The sequence below is a fragment of the Neopsephotus bourkii genome, unplaced genomic scaffold, assembly GCF_033783945.1.
Source record: "Neopsephotus bourkii isolate Nb327-2 ecotype Australia unplaced genomic scaffold, CSIRO-AGI_Nbou_v1 NB_107, whole genome shotgun sequence".
In the NCBI taxonomy this organism is placed as follows: domain Eukaryota; kingdom Metazoa; phylum Chordata; class Aves; order Psittaciformes; family Psittacidae; genus Neopsephotus; species Neopsephotus bourkii.
In genome coordinates, this window is record NW_026900624.1 from 7,341,195 (window position 1) to 7,363,915 (window position 22,721).

The 22,721-nt window shown below is 39.5% G+C and overlaps 1 protein-coding gene across 5 annotated transcripts in view; it reads right to left on the reverse strand.

Moving 5' to 3' along the window:
- Positions 1-22,721, reverse strand: part of PARVB (parvin beta) — a 67,744-nt gene that overhangs the window by 20,368 nt on the left and 24,655 nt on the right. For all 5 annotated transcript variants that reach the window (XM_061359124.1, XM_061359144.1, XM_061359160.1 and 2 more), the window contains exons 2-7: positions 21,534-21,623; positions 18,703-18,773; positions 10,049-10,151; positions 6,660-6,800; positions 5,686-5,801; positions 72-130 (exon numbers count right to left, since the gene is read on the reverse strand). In XM_061359124.1, the coding sequence (XP_061215108.1) occupies positions 72-130; positions 5,686-5,801; positions 6,660-6,800; positions 10,049-10,151; positions 18,703-18,773; positions 21,534-21,623 (580 nt within the window). The remainder of the gene's footprint in view (positions 1-71; positions 131-5,685; positions 5,802-6,659; positions 6,801-10,048; positions 10,152-18,702; positions 18,774-21,533; positions 21,624-22,721) is intronic.

Consider the following 22,721-nt stretch of genomic DNA (forward strand, 5'->3'; position numbering starts at 1 on the left):
TTATGTCTTCATAAATGGTCTCACATCATGCACCACAGACACACTCCAAAGCTAATGTGTTTTGTGCTTACTCTGTTGTAGTTGTCAGCTCCTCTGTAACGTGAGTGGTCTGAAGGAGGCCTTCACGTTTCTGGAAAGGAAGATGGAGTTAGAAACTGAGACGGCATTAGTAACAGAAAAGCTCATTAGGGGCTCTGCATCATTCAGCATCTTTCAGAATACCAGAGGGGAAAACTGGATAAAGCATGCTCGCTAAGTTTTGTGGAGGTAGAGGTGAAACAGCTGCCATAGGAGGGCTCACTCCCAGAACAGTGGCATTTATCAGGCTGACACCCAAATGGATGTTTGGGAAATGTGTGCACATATATATATTTGTAGTCAACAAACTCGTTAACAATTCTCCTCCTGAGACCGGAGTCAACATCGTGCCTGGAACACAAATTAAAGAGAGTTTGTCAGCTCTGTCTTAAATTCCCCAAGGGGATTCATTACTGTGATGGTGTCAACTTACAGTCTGACACAATTGGCAGCCTGGCTCTCCAGAGAGGCCCGGAGCTGAAATAACACCCACGGCTGCCCCCATGCCAGATCTCTGGTGTGCTGGCAGAGCTCTCCAGGCATGAGGGCAGGTCTCCTAAAACAAGCACGTTCCTGAGGCCACCAGCCACATGCCTGTCAGGAACACATCCACTAAGAAAAGGTAGGGATCATAACAATCCAAACTGGTGATTTCACAATGGATAGTATTTCCCTGTTACTGGGTTTTCTTTTCTTGGGGTAATTTCTGAATGAATAAGGAAACTCCTAGCCAATATAAAGTTAGCAAGCAGTGAGACTCAGTTTCAAAACAGCTTTATAGCAGCTTCTTCAGCTCTGTTAAGACACAGCCCCCTGAGATGCGGTCAAATGTTTCTGAGCTTCTCCATAGGCATGTGCCTCCTGGAGGATGGAACTGCTTTTACCCAAGTCACAAACTCTCTTAACATCTCTATGGGTCCCTTTCATACTACTACCTTCCAAAACTATGGGATACAGCTTTATGCCTGAATGAAGGAATTTCTTTCCTCCCTTCTCTGCATTAAAAAAGCTGACACTAAAACCTCATATCTCAGCAGCCATCTAGGAACCAGGTCTGTCGGACAGACTTACAGCAGGGTTAATAAAGCTGTTAGCTCAGGTAAGCAGGGAAACCACCCCCCTCAGGCACAAGCTCTGTACATGTATGCCATCTCAATCGTTTTCACCAGCTGAACCCCAGACAAGAACTTACTAGGGAGAACAGCTTTGAAGAGGATTCTTCTTCTTAGATTGCTCCCCAGAAGCAATCTAAGAAATAAAAATTGCAATCTAAAAACCAGTAAGAAGAACTCATGCTCTTCCACTCCCTACTCAACAAATGAAGACAGAGCTGCTTTCTCAAGCCACCTCCCAGGGAGCCTGGCTGAAAGCACTGTGGGAGCTGTTGTCTCCCATCCCTGTGCTGTTAACAGCCCTGTGCCTGAGCTGGGACTTGTGCTGGATACCGTCAGCTGGTCACGTCTTCACAGCCCCTCACTTCCCTATCATGCATACATCTCATCCTGCTCCCCTGAGGGAGACACGGGAACAGCGCCAGAAAGTTTGGTAAGACAAGCCAGGATGACAGCATGGATGTTAAAATGAGGAAGCATCTGACAGGGCAATGTTTTCTTGCATACAAAACAACGTTGTCTTTATTCCATCCCACCACATCTCTGCTTTATTAATACAGGTTTCTGGACCTTCCAGGCACCATGTAGCCCAGGGAGAAGATGCTATAAACTGTGAACAAAAAAACTAAATGGTGACTAGTGAATAATGCCTCCAAAACCCTAATAAGAGGAATACATTCCAACACTGACTCTCCAGTAGGTGCAAATGGCAGCATTTCTGTGTACCCCCTCTGAGGCAGCTGAGCAGGCTGCTCACACAGTAAGCCTAGGTCCCTTGGCCTTGCAATCCAAAAGCAAATGTCATTCTTTGATAAAACTTTCCTTACACCACTGCTACCAGACACATTTATGCTTCATCTTGCCTTGCCTCTGACCTTTCAGTCTGCAACTCAGACTAAAAGGGAATTACTGTCATAATACCTCAGATCTCCCAGCAGCACCAAGGTGGGACAAGCTGCCATTTTAATAATGATGATGAGGAAAGATAAGTGCAAAAGATAGCAATTCCTGAGCCCTGTAAAAATAACCAATAGTGAGCCCTAAGAACAATTTTTACACTTACTCCTGAGAATATTTTTGTTTTCCTGAATTAGGGTATTTGTTCACCATGCAAGTTTATGTTTCAAATATCAGGTAGTAGTTAGTTGGAAGAAAAATCTCAGGATTTTCAGTTCTCACTGGAAGCATGCACTGAAACCACAGAGTTCCTCTCCTCCCTGCCCTCAGTAAGGAGGACCGGAACAACAGGCACATGAGCGACACCAATATTAAACCACATATCATCTTAGACTCTTAACTCAGCACTTGGAGTAGCTATTAACAGTTTCTTAAGTAGAAGATACATCTAATTTTGCCAGAATACTTCATGTATAACTTGGACATGAAGAGTTTTTCAACTCTTTTGGGTACAAAATTTTCTATTTCACACAAAAACCAACAAGAAAGCCAATTCTGGACATGGATTTCAAAAAAAAACTAGTTTTCAGGAACTCTACATTTGCAAGGGGCTACCTCATGGTGTCGATTATAAAATAATATAAACAAAAATGGGAATTAGTCTTGCAGTTGTTCTGAGTATATACTGACAGACAGATAGATCGGTAAAGGTTCTTCCTGGCAAGAAAGATGAAGCAGAATGTTCTCTCCAAATAACTATTTTTAATTAAAATATGGCACCTTAGAAAAGTCTTGGTCTGTCAAGATGCTAAAGGAGAGGAAGAATTTAGGGGAAGGGCAGAATAACCATCATTTCGTGGAGATCTAGATAAATATTTTCCATGTAGCATAGTGCTGTCATAATACTCATATATATATGAATACATTAATATTTATATTACCTGGCTTTACGGAGCAGAACACTAAAAATCCGAGAAGGAAAAGCATACAACACTTACCCAACCTAATAAGGTATTCTGCTTGGGCTATGGAAATGCACACAACTTGGATAAGCAGTAACATGCTCAACCAGTATGACCCTCTTATTTTCATAGTGGAAGCACAGCCTTTCTGGGCAAGAAGCACCTTGTGAATCTGCACAGCCTGAGAACAGCCCAGCAAAGTTGATAATGATAATCATAAGTGCCACAGTCATCCATGAAAGTGAGATTTAACTGGTTTAGAAAATTTCAGTGTGGGTATGCTTTTCACAATACTCCCACAGTATCTTGCAAGGTTTTCTTGATATTTCTGCAAAGCTTACAAAGAAGTCACTTAACAAACTGTTGATTAATCCCCTTAAACACATACTGAAGCAACAACAGGCATTTAAACTAAAACCTCTCAGAACAGACACCTTATGTTAATTTGATGCAGTCTGACAGAACCCTAATCATTATTGGTATCTGTAATAAGAGATCATTTAACAAGGAATTGATAATAATAATAATCTTCTTAATAGTTTTCTTACTTGGATAAGGAACAATATTAACCTTACTACCATTCTTCTGTTCGTCATTAGTATAACAAAGGCTAAATAAAATCCATTTAAAGAGATCTGTTACTGAACCAGCATGTAATTTTAGACTAGGCAATGAACGCTGAACTACAAAAATTCAATTTACACAACTATAAGGCCAAGTTATTGTTCCAGAAGAAACATGCTTCAAGTTTATACTGTGCTTGGTTTCCATTTAAATAAGCAAAGCTGAAGAGTTGCAAGCTTTTCCTAACAGTAGGATAGGGGGACTGAAACAAGCCTCCTCTTGCACGCAGCCAGCTGAAGTAGGCTCACAGCCAGCAGCTGCCAAACCACCTCCAGGACTCCATCCTTGAGGTCCAAGAGCAAGAGCTTACAGGCCCATGAGCTTAAGTTAACTCTCACTGTACCATTGCTCTGACACCTTCAGGCACTCCCTTGGAGACACAGGTGTTAACTTTTTTTTCCCTTTCTTTCCCTAGTTTCCATCAGCTTTTACTTCATCCTGTCTTCACCTCAGCCTTGTCTAGTTCCAAGATGGAGTGACTCTGGTGAACCAAATGCTCTCAGTAAGTGTCTTCTCTATACGCCTCCAACACGAAAAGATGTTAAAACACCTCCTCTGCAGCCTTCCCTTTGCTACAGAGGTGGAGGGACATGGAGCTTCAACTAAGGACAAGGAAAGGGAAGCTCTGCTTCTTCACCTAAGTTTTTTTTCTGACTTATCAGCTACAGAGGACATGTCACTACTGGGCAGAAGGAGATTTCTAGCATCAGGGTGTCAGAGCACTGTTGACCACCTTATATTTGCATTTTCTTCCTTACTTTTCAAAGACAGTCAAAAGAAACTTAAAAATAAATTAGTCTCCTATTTACATTCATGTTACTTTATACCTAACTCACCGTTCTTAACATGAAAAAATTACAGCAACCTGAAAACAGCTCAAAATCACCTCTTAAAGACAGTACACACATTCATTGTGAGCCAGGGACTATTCATCAATTACAGATTTACATCACACTCTGTACCTCTAGAGCATTCAGGCAGGCAGCCTGGAAAACACATTCAAATGTAAAGCAAATGAGGCTTGCCTAATCAACCGCCGCACAACCGCATCTTGTAAGGGGATCCACATTTGCAAAATGGAGTCCAAGATCACTTCTCTTTCCTGTTCTTGAAAAGAAACCTACTGCAGCCTGACAGCTCTAACAGTGAATGGCATGTACAGAAAGCACTTCCACAGCCTGCTGCCAGCTGAGCCTGCCTTGCAACAGCAGCACTGAAAACAGTCATGGCATGATCAGAGCGCCAGCTGGAACAGCTCTGCCTGGTGTTTCAACAGCTGTTGAGAGAAGCTGGGTTCACATGCTACAGACCATACTGCACAGGAGCTTCAGCTGGAATAAAAGGCAACATAAAAAGCAAGAGTACACATGCACCAAAAGTACAGTCTTTGTAGAGTGAAAGGAAATGGTCAACAGCAAGCAGAGAAAGGAGTAACCAGAGCAGTATCTAAGGCAGGAGGCAAGAACTCAGGGTGCCTTGGGTCAGATCTCTTCTCCATATCTAAGGAAAGCTAACAGAAACACAAGGCTGTGAAAGAAATGAAGGAAGTCTATTAGCATGCCAAGGAAAACAACATGTCAAAGTCTGCATGATAAGTCACTGAGGTAAAACATCAGTAACAGGCTTCCCAGACTAGGGAGATTCTACGTGCTGAAACTCCTTTCTGTGCTGTTTGTGTTTCAATGGCTTCTCTACAAAAAATGCATGGTAAAAATCATTTAATTAAGTGCCAGAAATTGCAGACACACCTCTCCAACAAAATCCCATCAGATATTTTTAGCTTGATATTGCAGTAGCAAATGGTGGTCCCAAACATACTCAAGATATGGTGTTCTGGGGACATTTAAGCACACCAGAAATGCATTCCCAGGACTGGGACTCACTGAATAACTGGGACAAGAATTTTCTAAATTACAAGAGATCTGGGGAAGAGATGACAGCAGCCCAGTACTGCAAAATCACTGAGAAACAATGATTGTTCTGATAGATTTTTCTTCTGAATTCATACTCACCCGCACAACTACCACTTGTACAGACACATGTTCAGGCAGTCGAATGGGAGCCCGGAAGTGCATTGCCAAAGCTACCAGAAGGTGAAGAATGGAAATCAGATTCTTGCCATGGATTGCTGCAGGGAACAAGGAAAAGAAAGCAAATAAAAGAATACTGAGGCCTTATTTTAAACAGCTCTGGGAAAAAGGCAGGAAAGGCACTGAAAAATGCCTTTGGTGAAAAACATTTCTTTCTTTTTTTCCTTCTTCCTCTTTCTCCTAAATTAACAAAGCCCACAGTATAATTTTACAGGTAGCAAAGCTTAGATTCAACCCTCCCTTTAAGTTACATGCCTAACTTAGGAGTCCAAACACTTCAGCTCCCTCTTGAGTAAACGAAGATGGGCAGACCCAACCACTTGCTTTCCATTGCACTGAAGAATACTGGAGTATACTGGTTTTAGCAGACTTTCAAAGTGTTAAGCTTTCCTGGTTGTTAAGAGATGAACCCTGCCCACTACCTAGGTAAAGGCACTTCTCAAATTCCATTCTCACTTTTAGACTGTAACATACTTGAACAGAGGGCACTTTTTGCTTAGGCTGTCAGAAGCTGCATCCTTCAGCAGCACGCAGGATCCTTTTATTCACACTGTGGTGGCCTGAAGGATTAGACCACCCTCTAGTACCCAAATGACTAACATATTTCTCATATATGTAGGGATTCAGACTCAGGAAGCAAACAAAAATCTTTCTAACAAAAGCATATCCTTAAAGAAACGAATTACTTCCACCATTATAGCCACATACATTTGTCCTTAAACAAAGACCACAGAAGAAGGTACCAGTTACAATCAATACATGAGTGCGGTAACACACTCTATGCAAATAAACAATTTTAAAGAACACACTGCATCACAGAGAATACGATCAACCTATTGATTATCACATCCTCCTTGCCTGTGAAGCTGAGACAGAAAGCATAACAGAGTCCTTACAGTCAACGTTCCACTTGATTGTCCAGCCATGGGGTCGGAGTAAATCGTGGACAGCTTCCAGGACCGTCTGCAACTTTTGTTTCTGACCAATTTCAGATTGCGTCACTTCCGCCACATTGAGTTTACGGTCAGCTAATTTTTCTGTATTCATAAAAAAGTACAGCAAGAAGAACATGCAAAACCTGATTAAACAAAGGCCTGGGTGGGAATAACATGCACAGAGCACTGGGCAGAGCTGGACTATGCTATAAATTTTCCAAAGAAATGATTTTCCTCAGAAAGTAGAATAGCTGAAAGCAAGTCTTTCATCAAAGTGTGTCAATTCCAATAAAACCTGTGATAGAAAACTAGTAAGGTCTGGCAGAACATGCTCAGCCATCAGGTGTCAAAATATGTAACAGACAGGCACCAAGTCAGTATTTATTGTACCACCCATTTTCTTTGACTGCTGAAAAGCATTTGGCACAACACAGCCTTCTCTACACAAGGAATCTGCACAAGTTTAATGGGCTTTTCTAAAAAAATCAAAAAAGAAAAGCTAACTTAGGACAAAAAGGAGGAAATATTGTGTGAACATGTACTTCAGCCTTGTAACATTTATTTCAGGTTGGCTGAAGGTATGAATTTAAGCTAAAGCAAACTTTGCCTCCTCAAACCATCAGTCATAGACTCACATGACCCACAGATTTGTACCGGCTTAGTAGAACTAATTTAAAGAAAGAGGTATGTTGGTACAATCCTGTCATGTTGTTCTGACATTGCCACATCAGGGTTGATTATTTCCAAAAATGAACTAATGCAGGAAATTTTGTAAAATGCCATTTCTAAAATCTGAATTCTGTTTCTGTAATACAAATTTTTTTGGCCAAAGCCGTTCTTCTCTTCCTCAGCACTGTGGCCCTTGCCAAAGACACAAGAACTGAATTTCACCAAAAAAAGAAGGGGGAAAAAAAAAAAGGAAGAAGAAAGAGAGCTGAGGTAGGTGAGGTAGAGGCCTCCAGCCACCAAGCAATGGGAACAGCTGACCTCTCTTCTCCTCTGCCCTGGGGAAAAAAAAATGGCCAAACTCATTCTGTTGCTGGGAGGAGGTCAGGACTGGTTGAACTTACTCCAATTATGTAATATTAATCCAGCCTTTGGAACAAAAAACCCCCTCAGACTACAACAAAACTGGTTTCACAAAATGGGATGGGCATCAACCTTAAAGATTCTTCCAGAAACATTTCAGACTTGTCAAAATCCATTACTCCAATAATGGAACTATTTCTGCTCCTAAATTCAAGAATATGTTTCTTCTGTACCTTTTACCTAGCTGAAGAAGACATATATATCCAGTTTTTTTTAATTACAAATACTAAAGTACTTTAATAATTCAAACAGAAGAGATTTGCAAGTTATGAACTCACAAATACTTCAAACATTTTGACTGTTTCTGTTGATCTACAGTAGGAAATTTTTATCACTGTCTGAATTAGTATTAATGGGAAAAACTTTAATTAGCCAAGATGTCTCCAGGTCTTTCTTAAACTGACTACAAAATCATGCAACTATTATTGTAAATTATTTCAGACGTTTTAAAATAATTGTACAAGATTCATTTTCTGGTCACGTTACAGCTATTCTGAGCCCTGGTTAGCTGCCAGTCAGCAAGCAGAAATTTTCCTTTCACCCTACCATCATATGTATCAAGCCACTCCAGCCTCTCTGAGCACCACTACTTGCACCTCAATAAAATGAGCTAAACAAGAAGCTCTACCTCAATCAGTCAGACAGCCATTTCCTAATCTCTTACTCCAAACTGCTTCAAAATAATGCCACTGACAAGCTGATCAAGACATATCTTCTTGAAACACACACGGAATGCTAACTAGTACTTGAAGTTTAACAGCCCTACTTCATTTGCCTTTCCCGCAGGCAACAGAAAAGCAGACTTTCACAACAGAGGGCTGACTTAACTCTAAGGCCTCAAACCACAAGCATGAAGTGCTTTGCCTTCTCCATCAGTGGGACAGCAGAATTCAGTTATGTAAGTCTTGCTGAAGAAACCAAGACACTGCTGAAGAACAATACAAGACTGGGGCCTAGTTGCGATAGTTTCAGGTCAGAGGAGAATCATTTGCCCTCCAGAGGCCCAACAGGAAGAAAATGAGGAAAAGCCATTCCAGCTGGAGTCTCAGGCTGTAAAATATTTATGCCCTCCTTTCCACCTGTAAGATAGCTCAAGTCCAACTGAGCTACAGATGTATATATGTACAACTCCTTCACAGGGAGCGTAAGAAAGCAGTGAAAGCTGTGACAAATGGCTACAGTAAAATGCACCGCTGATGCTGAAACAGCAGTGTCTGTATGTTAAGAAGTACAACCTTATACATACAAATACTGATCAGCTACAATTAACTCTACACCCCTGCTCCCCACCATGTCTGGAGGGTCCCAGCTGCAGTCTGACCACAGAGTGTTAAAAGCACTCTTGTTTTATTCTTCAAGTTATTTTTGAGGAGTTTCAATTGTGCACAAAGTTAAGTGGTGTTAACCAATATTAAAGTTTGTGAGTGTTCACCAAAACACTGCAAACCTTTTTTTAAGGTGCATATGCAGAAAATTCAGTGAGCAGCATCTGTTAGCACCAGTGGAATTAGCACCACCAGGTCCTCCTGGCCCACTCTGACACAAACATCCCACATTCCAGCCCACTCTTGAAATCATGTCATAAGTAAACTGAGAGCAGTCTGACTGTCTCCAAGAAACAGTGTGGAATTACAATGGCACTTGAAGCTTCAAGTCTCTCTGTTTACTAAAAGCACCCCCATAAATCACTGCATCATCATAAGGTTTTCTCTATTGTGCTTCTTGCATGAACACACACATTGCACAGATGTAAGGGGGTTACAAAATCACAATTGCTTAACTGAGTATATCCTTTCATGAATCATTTGTACATAAGAGCCTGCTGCCATGCATTTTCTTTTTCGCATTTTTTCTCTTAAAAGTTAATTCTCTCAGGACCTCAAAAAAGCTCTCAGCCCAAGAGCTTTCAGAAGCAAATTATGCAGACGAAATTTTGGACCACATGGATTCTTCTTGGTTCCCCACTGTAAACACAAATCTCTTCACCTTTGTTCTGCCATTGCTTCATCTTTTTTCAGCTGTCTGGATTATACTCAGTCCATGAAAAAAAATACCTAGGAATCATCTGGATTTCCTTCCCTTTCAGCAGACAGCCTGAGAAGAACAGATGGAGAAGCTGACGCTGTAGCTATCAGTGAAACAAACTATACTTGCTAAGATGGCGAGTTACTGCATAGACCTGCTGCTGTCTTCAGCTTTGATAGAGATAAACTTTGGACCCCTTCCAGTCTTTCAGGCTGCCTTCTCTTGTGTGAACTCACCTAGCAGCTTTTGCAGCACCTGCCCATCATAAAGGTCCTCTTCAAGCTGTTTGACAATGATTCTCTCCTCCACCAGCACATCATTAATCCAGTCAATTAGAACCTGAAAATACAGAAAGAGGAGGCAAATGTCTAAAAGCCATTGAAATGTGTTCCTTACATTCAAAGCAGTAATCAGGAATATAAAACAGAGCCAGACTAACCATATTATTGTATTTCCAAGCTACAGAGAAATAACACAAAGAGATGCTTTTGTGCTATTTTTTTTTAATTTGGGTCTTAAGGCATTGCAGTTTTAACACCCTCTATTTTTCCTCATTAAAATGTCTCCAGACTGCACCAATCCTAAAGCAAGTAGCAACCCGCAGCTCTACAATAATAACATTTGCTAGTATCTATGTTCTCTAGGTCTCTCTTTTACCGAAGCAGTAGACCTGCCAATAGACGACAATAGTCTCCATGCTCCCACCATGACCTCTAGCCTGTATTGATATGAGTGGGGTCCCAGAAAAAAGAGCTTCAAAAGAGAAAAGAGTGAATGCTCCTGCTAACAGGAGTTAAACAGACCCACCAGCTAGATCCCTACCATTAGCAATAAGATAAGGCATTTTACCTTAAACTACTGCAAAATATGGAAGTTTGGAATTAAAATTTTGGTGAAGTGGGACTGATAACCATTTAACAACATATATATTAGTCCCCATATGCTGACTACTATAGCTATAAAAATCAATCACCTTCAAAATAGGAATGAGCATAACCTTTAAAAAGAAAAGGAACTGAGCTAAGTTTTCCAGGTGCCAAAGATAACAATTTCCAAACAGTTACAGGAAAAACAGCCTTTACTGTTTGAAGTTGGCAGTAATGCTTTCCTCCAATTTATTATTTGGAAAATTAAATTACTTTTGCAAAAATACTACTGTTCTGTGTTAAATCCTGCTAAATCCTTGTTTCTGTAAGAGTAATGCAATCACGGACATGCAAAATCCATTCACTAGAGCTACCTAAAGCAATAAGCCTAGTTTAAAAATTCTACATTTTTTATTTCATATAGATTTGTGGATTCTTTAAATTCACTTTCTGATTAGATCTCACACTTCTGCCTCTTATCAGCAGTCATGATGACTAAGAAAGTTTGGGGGTTTTAATATACAAGAGATTGTGGAACAAAAGCAAATAAAGAAAACAGAGATGGGCTAACACACCCACCTTGGCAATCCTGGGAAACGCAAGCATTTGAATACGTTGGACACAAGGTAATTCAGTCTGGCTACTGAGGTTCATTGAATATACAAACCTCAAGTAAGTTTTGCTAGGCTTAGTGTCCACAAAGTTTACAATCCAAACGTGAAATAATACTGCTTCATGTACCTCTAATCTGTACCTTCAGTACTTCCATAAATATGCTGAAAAGGTACAGGGTTGAAACTCAGCACTAAAAATAGTGCAAGTGGCAAATTTTAGCTGGGAAACATGGCAAGTCATGGAAAGTAAGGATCAGTATCAATACTCATGTATGTAAATCACTTTTGCCCTACATACTGCCGAGAAGAATTAAAAATCTCAATAATAAAAATTACTCCTCTAAAGAGCTTTCTTCCAAAATAAAGCTTTTCTGGTGAGTTATTCACTAGTCAATACCAGCTGCTTGTATCAAAATTGGTCTTCCCTAGAGAAGGCAAAGGCACAGTGGAGAAGCTATTTGAAAACAGATGTGGATATACACAGATATGCTCTGCACCAGTATTACTGTTCCTGGAAACCATCTTGCTTCTGTGTCACACAGGCTGATAGATGGATAGACAGACAGATTAGATAGATAGATAGATAGATAGATAGATAGATAGATAGATAGATACACAGACAGATACATATAGCACATGGGCAGAGAAAAATGTCAAGAGAATTGCTCTTCCTGCATTTCATCCTCTAGCAGTTCTCAGGATGCCTCTTCAGAAGCCTCTGCACCATGTAAACTTTCCCTGCCCAGTCATTCTCCTCTAGGTTTAAAGCTAGGGTTTTCCAAAATTTGTAACATGTCAGCTATCATCTGGCACAGGGCACCAAACCTTTGGGTTTCCTTTGAAAACCCCAACCAAAATTAGCTCATCAGAGCTTACAGCCAGCAGAAGTTAAATGCAAGAAGATGCAGCCTAAATAAAACAGAGCTCTATTCCAAAGGTGGGAACCATGAGCACATTTGGAGAGAAAACTCCAATCAGCTATTCTTGTCTCTTTCAATCCTTGTCATGGGATAGAAGAACATTTATGGTGAAGGGCTGGAGAGAGACATTAGACAAGTTAGTGAAGGAATACCACAGCTGGAAGACAATGAGAAAAGGGATATCATCTTTCACCTTGAAAACTGTCCACCAGTGATACAGAAAAGTGAGTCTAAGGTGACTGCCCAATTCCAAAATTATACAAGCTGACACACACAGACACTAACAGAAAAACAACTGAAGAAATCAAAGTCATAGAAGACTTAGGTCTTCCATGAGAATTACAGATCAGACTTCCAAAAATTATCTGAAGTTCAGCTGAAATTATAATTTTATAATCAGATTCCACTATAGTCCTTCTGGGAAGAGGCCTGATTTCCAGAAGTCCTCAGAAACTCTGTTAAAGGAAGACTCAGATTGCTAAACTGTGTCTAAAACCAAAATATATTTGAAACCATTAATAAACGTTTTGTCTGTCCTGTGCTGTATGGTATTGAAATCAGAATCTAGAAAATGCCAAGGAATTAAAAAGAAAAATCTGGAAGCATCTCCTAATGTAGGAGCCAACATCCCATTTCCAAGAGTGTAGATGTACAGGAATCATAAAGAGGCTTTGGGTACAGGGTATTAAAAAAGGAAATACTTACACTATATGTTACTTAAATGTTTCAGAGAAATTTAGCACTGGAAAATTTTGGGGGAAAAAAAAGACAAAACATAAAAGAGATACAAATCAAACAAGGTCTAGCCACAGTTATTTTATTATTTTAATAGTTCAGCACCCGAGTGAGAGAAAAATATGCCAAAGAACATTCTAGCTTTTTAGTACTCAGACTACAACTCTAGCCCTGCTAGAAAAGTCTAATTTGAGATTTATATTTAAAAAATAAATAAGATTCAAGTGGGTTTTGTTTTGTAGGGTTTTTTCTTACAGCCCCTGAACAACCCCCTGAAGACTGACAAGTGCTGTAATTAAAATAGAACACACCAAACCTCCAAAATCTGCTGTCTCACCTCTTGACTTCCTGATTATGTCTTAATTAGAAACCCTAGAAAATTAGAATACTTTTTAATTTTACAAAGGAACTAAAGAACCGTAATGCTCTTTGGAATGATAAACATGCAGAAATACGCTCTCTCTACTCACAGAAAGTCAGGTCTCCAATTCTTTGTAGTTGCTCCTTCGTGCAAAGACTGAAGCAGAAAATATTCAATTACCTGAATAGCTAAAAACTTAAACAGCTTGATACAGGCACAGAGTACCTGGGGGAAGCAGACAAGTTGCAGAGAGCTCTTCCTGTGCATGAAAACATACTTGACTTCAACCTGTCTGGTCTCACACCCCTGTCCTCATTCCTTTAGCTCTGTGCCTTTGTGCTTCATACATCTGCAGTTCAGTTCTGCCTTTTAAGCTTGGGATATGTTTGCTGCATTAAATAACAGTTGTAAGAAACAATGGAGGACTGAGGAAGTGCTCTATTGCAAAGCCTGTTCTCCCATTGTCAGCCCTAATACCATGCCTCTCCTTACACACAATGGCTGGTGAAGTTACCACAAGAGATCACATGTAGCTAACAACCTTCAATGGACCTGAGACTCGTTTTCTTGTTCAGTGCTTGAGACTACAAAGCAGCATGCAGGTAGATGGAAATGGTTGTCACATCACTTAATTTGTCATATATTTAATAATAAGCTGCTTTTCTTAGTATTTTCTTTACTTTTCTATAGTACAGGGGATTAGCGGCGTCATTTTAAAACTGACATAATATCCCCATGTCCTCAAAACCACGCCTGTCCTTTCAAGAACATCCATCCATACTCATATAAAACATCTCTGAACTGCGTCAAATGCTCAGACACATGCATTTGTAGTTGTAAAATTTCCAGTGGTGCTTTAAATTCTGACACATCCATTTATCATCTCACTTTTAGGGCAAATGTATATGTCTGCTTTAAATGAGCCATGTTGCATTATTAAACACTGAGCTGAAAACTGAAATTCACCATGAGGCAGACAACTGAAACAAAAGTGCTAGAAATCTTGAAGGAAAAATGAGTCTGCCTGTCCAACTTAGGGTTTTTTTAGTTCACGCAACATGGGCTTTTACATCAAACTTCCCCAGCTCAGTTAAGGGATTTTGTTCTGCTTCCACGTTAGTGAGGCACATTCAAAGTTAACCTGCATAGTTCAAAGGTGTAATGACCCCAGAGACACCACTATACAGTAATGAACAAAATGAAAAACAAAATACATGAACACATCTGGCCCAATGGGAAAACAGGAAGCCCAGTCACCAAAAGCAGCAAAGAAAGAAAACCCTGATTTCCATGAACTTTCTCCCTCTGACTTCTGGGAAAATTGGGAAGCAGAGATCAAAGGTATGAAAGCTTAACTGGCTTCAGGGTTGAGCATGGAAATTAATATTAAAGATTCATAACTCAGCCTAGAATCTATTCACTAAGCACAAAGCACTGGCAGCCTGTAAACAAAGAGAAGGCTTCTTGTTTTCAAAAGCAGATCACGGAGTATTTAGGAAGCACACTTTCACACTGAAACCTTACCTAAAGGACAGTGGCTTTATTTTGGTTTCCTCTTTCCCACAGTGAATTTAAAAAAGGAATAAAATTAAACATGGGAAAAGGTAATAATTTCTACAACAGTGAATGACTTTACCACAAAATAAGAATGTTTATGCATTTCAGGCAGTATATAGACCAGCAGTGTTTGGATCTGCATTAAGTTTAAATGAGGCTTTAAAAGCCAAAAGTTGTTGCAGTGTCACCTGATCTTACGGAAGTCCCTGCAGAGAGGGAAAGCATCTTGCAACTATGACTTGCTCCCTTTTGTCAGGCAAGGTGCTTTCAGAAGGGACCCTGCAAGCTGCTGTTCTAAAATTTTTGATTCAATTAGTAAAAGCTCTTCCTCAGACTTTTCCTACCAAAATACATTAGAAAACCCTAGGAAATCTGCCACTTTTGTGAAATGTTACAATATATTTTCAAAGTCTCTGGCTAAATTCCTACAGCCTATTAATCGTAATTATGTTTAGGATGACAACCAGCAATGAAGCCTTTGAAACTTTTACCTGCCACCCATATCTGAACCATAAAGGGGGGGAAAAAGACTCCTTCCACCTTTACACCCAATACACAAAGAAACATACATGAACAATGAGGAAAGGACACACAGATCAGCCTCCTTTTATTGTTAAGTATTCAAAAGAGAGCTACAAGGAAGCCCAAACACTTTCTAAAATTACTGACATGAACCAACCAAGGGAACTTTATATATTACTAGAAACTGAATTTTAAACAGATTCACACTAACATATAGATTGGAAACCTGACTGAAATATACAAGAAAAAGCAATAAATCACAAGATACTTCTGTATCCAGTCACAAAAGAGCCCAAATAATTCAGACACTTACTTTAAGTAAGTTGTTCACCTGTCACATAGCAAATATTGGGCAATGAGTGAAAGAAGCTCACACATTTCAGACATCAGAATTACAGATTTCATAAGTAAATTATTTTTATCCAGATAGATAGATAGAGAAAATGATAACTCATCTGTTTTTCCCTGACCTGAATTTTCACTTTATGTCTGCTTGGCCATGTACCAAACTGTGTTTGCTTACACACACAGCAGGAGAAGTAAGGAAAAAAAAGGCTTCTATCCACAGAGGGAACTTAGTTGAACACTTCATATTGACAAATTGTGGTCAACTATTTTTAGAATACCATCAGTGATGATAAAAAACAACACTCTGAGGCATAATTCTAGTTCCTAATGATGTTCATGTGTGTAAGAGGACTTAAAGCACATATTTTAGCATCCCAAACTAAGCAGCCTTCAAGAAAGGAATTCACCATATATTTGCTTTCGTAAGAGTGAGAAATTAGGCTTTTTATTATTTGGGATGTTTTTTCCTGTTGGTCCCTCCATGTTACCACAATGCTACACAATCTGTCACTCCAGAGTTACAACAGCTCTTTCGAAATCACTCCGAACCACTCACATAAGCTTGCACTGATGAATCACTATGCATAGAATTCCTATGGCATGAGGCTAACAGAAATTAAAACAGTATTTGGTGGAGACAAAGAGATATTCAAGCAGTGTCAGCAACAGGTATCTCTGCTGCTGCTTTGCACTGGGATCCATTTACCCAACTGCATATGACTGACAGAACAGAAACACTCAAAATCAATGATGGCAAACCACTGGCACGTCTAACTCTGGTGCTGAAAGAGTTTTGGGCTGGCACCAATGAAACTAAGTCATACTGCCAAATTTCAAAAGCATGAGGCTTTGTTGCTGCTATTGACACATTCCTCTCTGAGAGAAAAGAGAGAACCAGTTTGAACTATAAAAACCTCCATCTAGTCAGCTTCTCACTCCTTCCTAGCTGATGGAGATCTTTCATTTCAAGCTCTGTGGGGCAGACAGTCTTTTCTGCTGGCCGCTGCTGTGTAGCACTTAGCACACTTAATTCTCATCCAGCACTGGGGCTCTTGGAAAAAGTCATTAACCACTGAACAACAGAAAAGAAGGAATAAATTGCTCAATTTTTTCCATTATCCAAACTCTGTGGCATAAAATAGGTTTTGCCAACATAATTCAAACCTCTCCCTGCCTTACAGATTCACACCAACATAGTGTTAAATATTCCTCTAGCTGAATCTCTGTAAAAACTCTCAGCTGTTGAGAGGTATACATATGATTAGGAATTACCTGGATTACATAATTTCCAAGTAGGAACTCTGCAGAACACGTCTCTTCTTTGAAAATAATCCCAAGGATCCAGTTACATGCTGTTCCCTACCCCATCTGCTCCAGTTCAATTGATGATACCTTTCTCTTTATGCAAGCGCAAACTGGTGTAACAAACTAGGGCCTGATTCTGCACTGAAAGTACTTGGACACATTCTCAAGTGCTGCTCTTGCTTCAATTTTCCTTCCTCCTGAAGTTTTTCAGGTTTTTAAACTGGACATTATAACCTTGTTAGACTATGACACTGAAGGAAGACCCACTAACATTAAATTCAATAGCAAAATTCCCAATTTAAACAAGTTCTAGTATCAGTATCAAGTCCAGATGTATCTAGACTGCATCTGGTTCCTTCACTGCAATAACTCTAGTTCAGCTGAATTATTTATGATAATATCGCTGTTCCACTAGCAAAGAAACCACAATACATTTTGAAAGAGTAGTGAAAAAACATTATACCTTCTGAGAATTAATGGATTTAGGTGCTAACAAAGAAAGAACATGCAAATTCACTTAATTTAAAACTACAGTGTATTCCAGGTAAATTAGAATAACAAAGAAATATGAGCACAGCTCCTTGCTGAAGTTAGTTTGATGTGGTTTTGTAATCCTAAACATGTTACTACAGTGTTGATAACAGATCAAAGGGCTTATTTTAAAGATGTACCAGGTGAGCAGTATGCTGAGGTGTTGTGTGAATCATAGATGTGTGCAGCCAGGGTGCACAAGGTTTCTTGAAAGCAATGTGCCACAGCCCAACCCCTATCTGGAGACAGTATGCACTACCCGAAGTTTTCAGGCCCATCCAGCTGCACTGCTGTTTCTAACAAAAATATGTTTTAAAAATAATTAAAAAACAATAAAGAGGAAGTGTAGAGAGAAGTATAACACAAGCACAAACACTTCTTGGAAAGGGATCACATTTGTTCAGAATTGCCATCCCTTTTCTTCATGCTCAAGTTTTCACTATGTTAACCTCAAAAACATACTGCATAGAAAAGGTTCTCATCCCTCAAGATCAAATTCTCCATTATACCTGGCAGAAACTATGAGGACTGCTGAGGCAGGAAGCCACACTTCACATCAGCACAGCTGGAACACCATTGTCAACACCTTGGATATGTATCTCCAGTGGCAATACAGATTCAGGACAATCTGCACACAGGCAAACCAAGGATTTTCGTTTACAAAAACCCCACAACAGAATACAGGGCAAAAAGAATCTCAGTGCCAACTTTCCTGTAACACCTGTCTCCTCATTGTCCCCTACCATGCCCTTGCTCATTTCAGTCTCATTCCTTCTTCTCCTGAAATCTCACCAATGCTTTCCAAAGCTCCTTCCCTGTTTTCATCAACAGAAGGAACCTAAGTTTATGTGCAGTGACTGCAGGTAGATTCAAGATAAGCACTGATCCTTACTGTGATAATCACAAGGACAGAAAGGGACAATGGAGTTTTACTCTATAACTACCATGGGCACTCTGATATTCTGCCTTTTCTTGTTACACTCGTTACTTTTAGCCTTATCTTGTTGATGACCTCAGTTTTCATAGATATACTTCGGTAGCAAGTTGTAATTCCTCAACTGCATTCTTGGTAACCAGCTTCTAAATGACTCTGGCTCGCTAGTTTTGAAGGATAAAACAGTGATTTCTTACCTTGATCAGCTCTTTGAACTTGGGGTCTTCTTTTGAGTTAGGATCAATCATAGTACGTTCCTCATTCTCCTCTGTTCAAATAAAATGGGAAACTTTAATGAGACCCACTTCAAATGTACACTGCTGAAATACTGCAACAACTGCTAATAAAGTAGCCTGTCAGATGATCGAAAGATTGCAGTGCCTAGTCATCATTAGCAAGCAATGTTCAAAGTGTTAGACATTTTTAAAGTTACATGGAAAGATAACTTCCCGAAAATAAGGCTATTTCCACTGAACTTCCCCAGCTCAGACCCTACTGAATGCAGAATACTTCAGAAAAATTATTGTCCTCTATACCCTGTGGGTTCATGTTCATATTAACACGCCAAAAAGTGCAGTCAACTCCTTTTCTCCTTCTCCTCAATTTATATTTAATTTCTATCTGAAAATACCTGTACCCAATGACACCATCATGAATCTTATGGCACTACACTCACTGCAACCGGTAAGACTTTGGCAGACAGTCTGTGCCTCTGCCCTCTGCTTTCCCTGAAACTTCCACATGCAACCCTGAGTGCATGAATTCTTTAGCCTCTGGTTAAGCTGTAGAATTAAAATTACCCCAGTTTATATCAGCTGTACTTGTGCATGGGGAATGAACATAAAATAAATCTCAGGTGTAACGTCTTGTATTTCTTCTGTTGCTGGGAGATGAAGAGATGTGAGAAATGCTCTCCAATGGCCAACAGAACAACCACAAGAGGCATGAACATAAAGATTAATTTTTAGAAGTAATGATTTGATACAGAATTGTTGATAGAAAAATCAACTTGATCTAAGGCTAACAATCAAACAGCCTTCGGGCACAACTACCTTCACAACAGCACATACAGATGTGCATCATGTACGTGCTTACATGCTACCACAGATATGGATATCAGAAGCATGTGGAGCAAGTCTCATATTTTAAATTCTGGTACTTGCTTTCAAGTAGCAGACCTCTGCCTACACCTTTCTTTTTAGCTCCTTTAGCAGCCAAGTGGTATCTGTGATCTAGGTTAGATCTGTTCCTTTCAGTGTAAAGCAAACCCTAGCTATTACACAACAGGAACACACAGATGTGTGACAGTGCCACAGCTACACCAGGAGATCCGCATCTCTTGAGCTAAAATAGTTATACATAAATCTTATGGATTCGATAGGAATCCTATTTTCCTACTGGTTTCTCAATTCCTTCCAGCATGACAACAGAGGAGGCGTTTTGGTATGACTATTGGTCAGGCCATTGCCACACTGCAGAGAGGAACCCTTTAAAAACCTGACAATGACCAGACTACAGTGACTTCCTATTGCAGTGCTAGACTTCACTGATGTCAGATGTGAAACAACACTTTCACATCTTAGACACAAGACAGACTATACCATCTAACTGGTTACCTTAGACTTCACAGTATTTTCCAGGGCCCCTTATCAGTATTAAAAAAAAGATTAAAAGATTAATTAAAATTAATAAAAAGACTAATAAAAAAGATGAATAAAAGTTTATTAAAAATATCTGAATATACTTGACCAATTTCCAAAAACTACAAAAAATGTGAATTCTTTTGCTGTTTTATTTTCCTTTACTTCCTCATTACTGCCTAGGATGAGTCAGGCAGTCTAACTGTAAGGAATTAACACCCACTACATACCCAAAATACACTAACAAACCCTGAATAAGATTTGACCCATAATGTTCTTTGCTTAAGGTTCACTGGTGGTCATGTCTTTGCATGAGAGGCCTTTAGGAGTGGTCCTGCATCTTCTAAAGTCATACACAGCTTTAGTGGTACCCAGAAGGTATAACTGGAGACACTCCTTATCCACAATCAACACCTTGCTCACTTCCCAGAAGAACAGTACTTTGCATTTCCTACTCATTTTCTAATGAGAAAATCTAATTGACCAGCTCTTCTTGATTTTACTTAACTGTTTTATTATTTGTCTTCATGACAGCTTGCTTCAACTAATTCCAGGAAAGAAATGTTTTATTCCAACAATATTTAAACACTTTATTATTAAAATATGCTGCTGCTCTTACAGGGACACAGGGAGATGGAGAGAATAGGAATTTGAATACTTATCTTATTTCTGTAAAGCACTGATTGTTTTACATACTTCTATTCTCATTACATTTAATTACTGTTTTCAGCAGCCTAAGTGCTCATCTGTTCATCCAACATCAAGTTCTATTTTGCTGCACTGCCACTTACAAAGTGACAGCAGTAACCCAAGTAGGAACACGGCATCCACTAGTTCAGAGTAGTATGTGCATTGAGACAAGGCAGTCTCAGGAACCACAACACATACTTCTACGGGCTTTCTGTAGGTTGGTCCTTCTGCACTTCAGTTCCCTATCTAAAGAGAGAGAGGGAAAAGACACCACTTCCTCCCTAAAGAAGGATGTCTGAGATGCACTTGGCCAATGAGTTAATGGAACCGAATCTTAAGCAGAAAAATTCAGCAGTATATTCCACTTAAATCTTTGCAAAATTTCTATCTACTTTCAGGGTGACCACAGAAGAACTCAAGTTCTCTGCCAATTCATTGAACAAGTCAATTTTCCGCTAAATTACCCATAAACTAGATTAGCTGTATCTGTATAGCTGGCACTGCTCTTTAAATTTCACTTTAGGCCTTTCTAATTTCTAGTCTACATGCAACATGCAACAGTTCTCAATTCTCATGTCAAATTCTCACAGTTTCAACTCAGGAATTTACATTCAACAGTAAAACAAAAGATAGCAGGGTCACAGTGGCCACCTTCACTAACAATCGCTTAGTCAAGTTCTGTAGCATGAATACTTTACCTAATAGTGTGTCTTCTGGATGAATGTCCACGGTGCTTGGGTTCATTGGTGCATTGATAGCATTTTTACCTTCTTCTTGGAGGTCACTCACTGAAGAGAGGAGAGGAAAAAAAAAAAAAACAGAAAAACTGTAATAAATGCAAAGTTGGCAGATATGTAGGGGTTGAAGAGGGTATTCATAATATGAGAAAACATCTGGTAGATCCATTTCAAAATGGGATCACAGTTGGTGGAATTAAGAACTGCAACCACTGTGGAAAATAAAATCAAAGTAACATCCTTTTATAGCTTCTTATTAAACCAAGCTACTACATAACTTGCTGAAAATATTTTGCAAGAAACCAATCCTGTGGTAAAAGCAACCTCAGAGCGCTTGTTTCTCCAAAAGGGAGGGGGATGAGCATTGTCTGCAGGACGGCCCAGATCGATAGCAGACAGCAAACTGTAAAAACAAACTTCTTTTCTGATAGCATGACCCCCAGACATCACCACCTTTTCCAGCTGCAGAACACCAGGAACTGCAATATGCTACTGGCCTCATTAAGAGTCTCAGAGAATCAAAGTGAGACCTACCAAATAAAGACGAAAAAGTATTTAATTCTAGCATTGTCACTGACTAAAAATAGATGTGGCATGATCTGGTGAACACAAATCTGAAATTTGTGATTTCAGGCTCTTGTCCTAAACCTGCAATTCTCATTTGGAGAAGTCAATAAAGTACCCTTCATCAATAAAATGGGTATTAAAATACTTCCTATGTCCTGCCACATGGGAGCAACTAAACTTGAGGACAAGTACTGAATAACTTCAGTATCTTCACAGAGTCTGTCAGTAAGAAAAGCACTAGCAATTCTATAACACTTTAGCACTCTCCAAGGCACATCTTCCCATAAACTCTGATAATAGTTATCTGTCATAAACTAAGCTATTGAAATATGTGCCTTTAAAACAGGAGATACAAAGACACTGTGACATCTATTCAGTGACAGTTCTGTGCTACTGTGAGCTAAGATCATTTTTGGTATTGCAGTCTTCTTTGGGAGAGATCCAAGTCCCATACTCTTTTCAGGGAAAAACAAAGATTTCCAAATAAATAAGGTCTGTTAGACAAACTTTTCTGGTGAAAAAAGAAGACGGAACAGTTAACTAATAGGCACAGTATGCCAACAAGCACTTCTTTCAAGAACA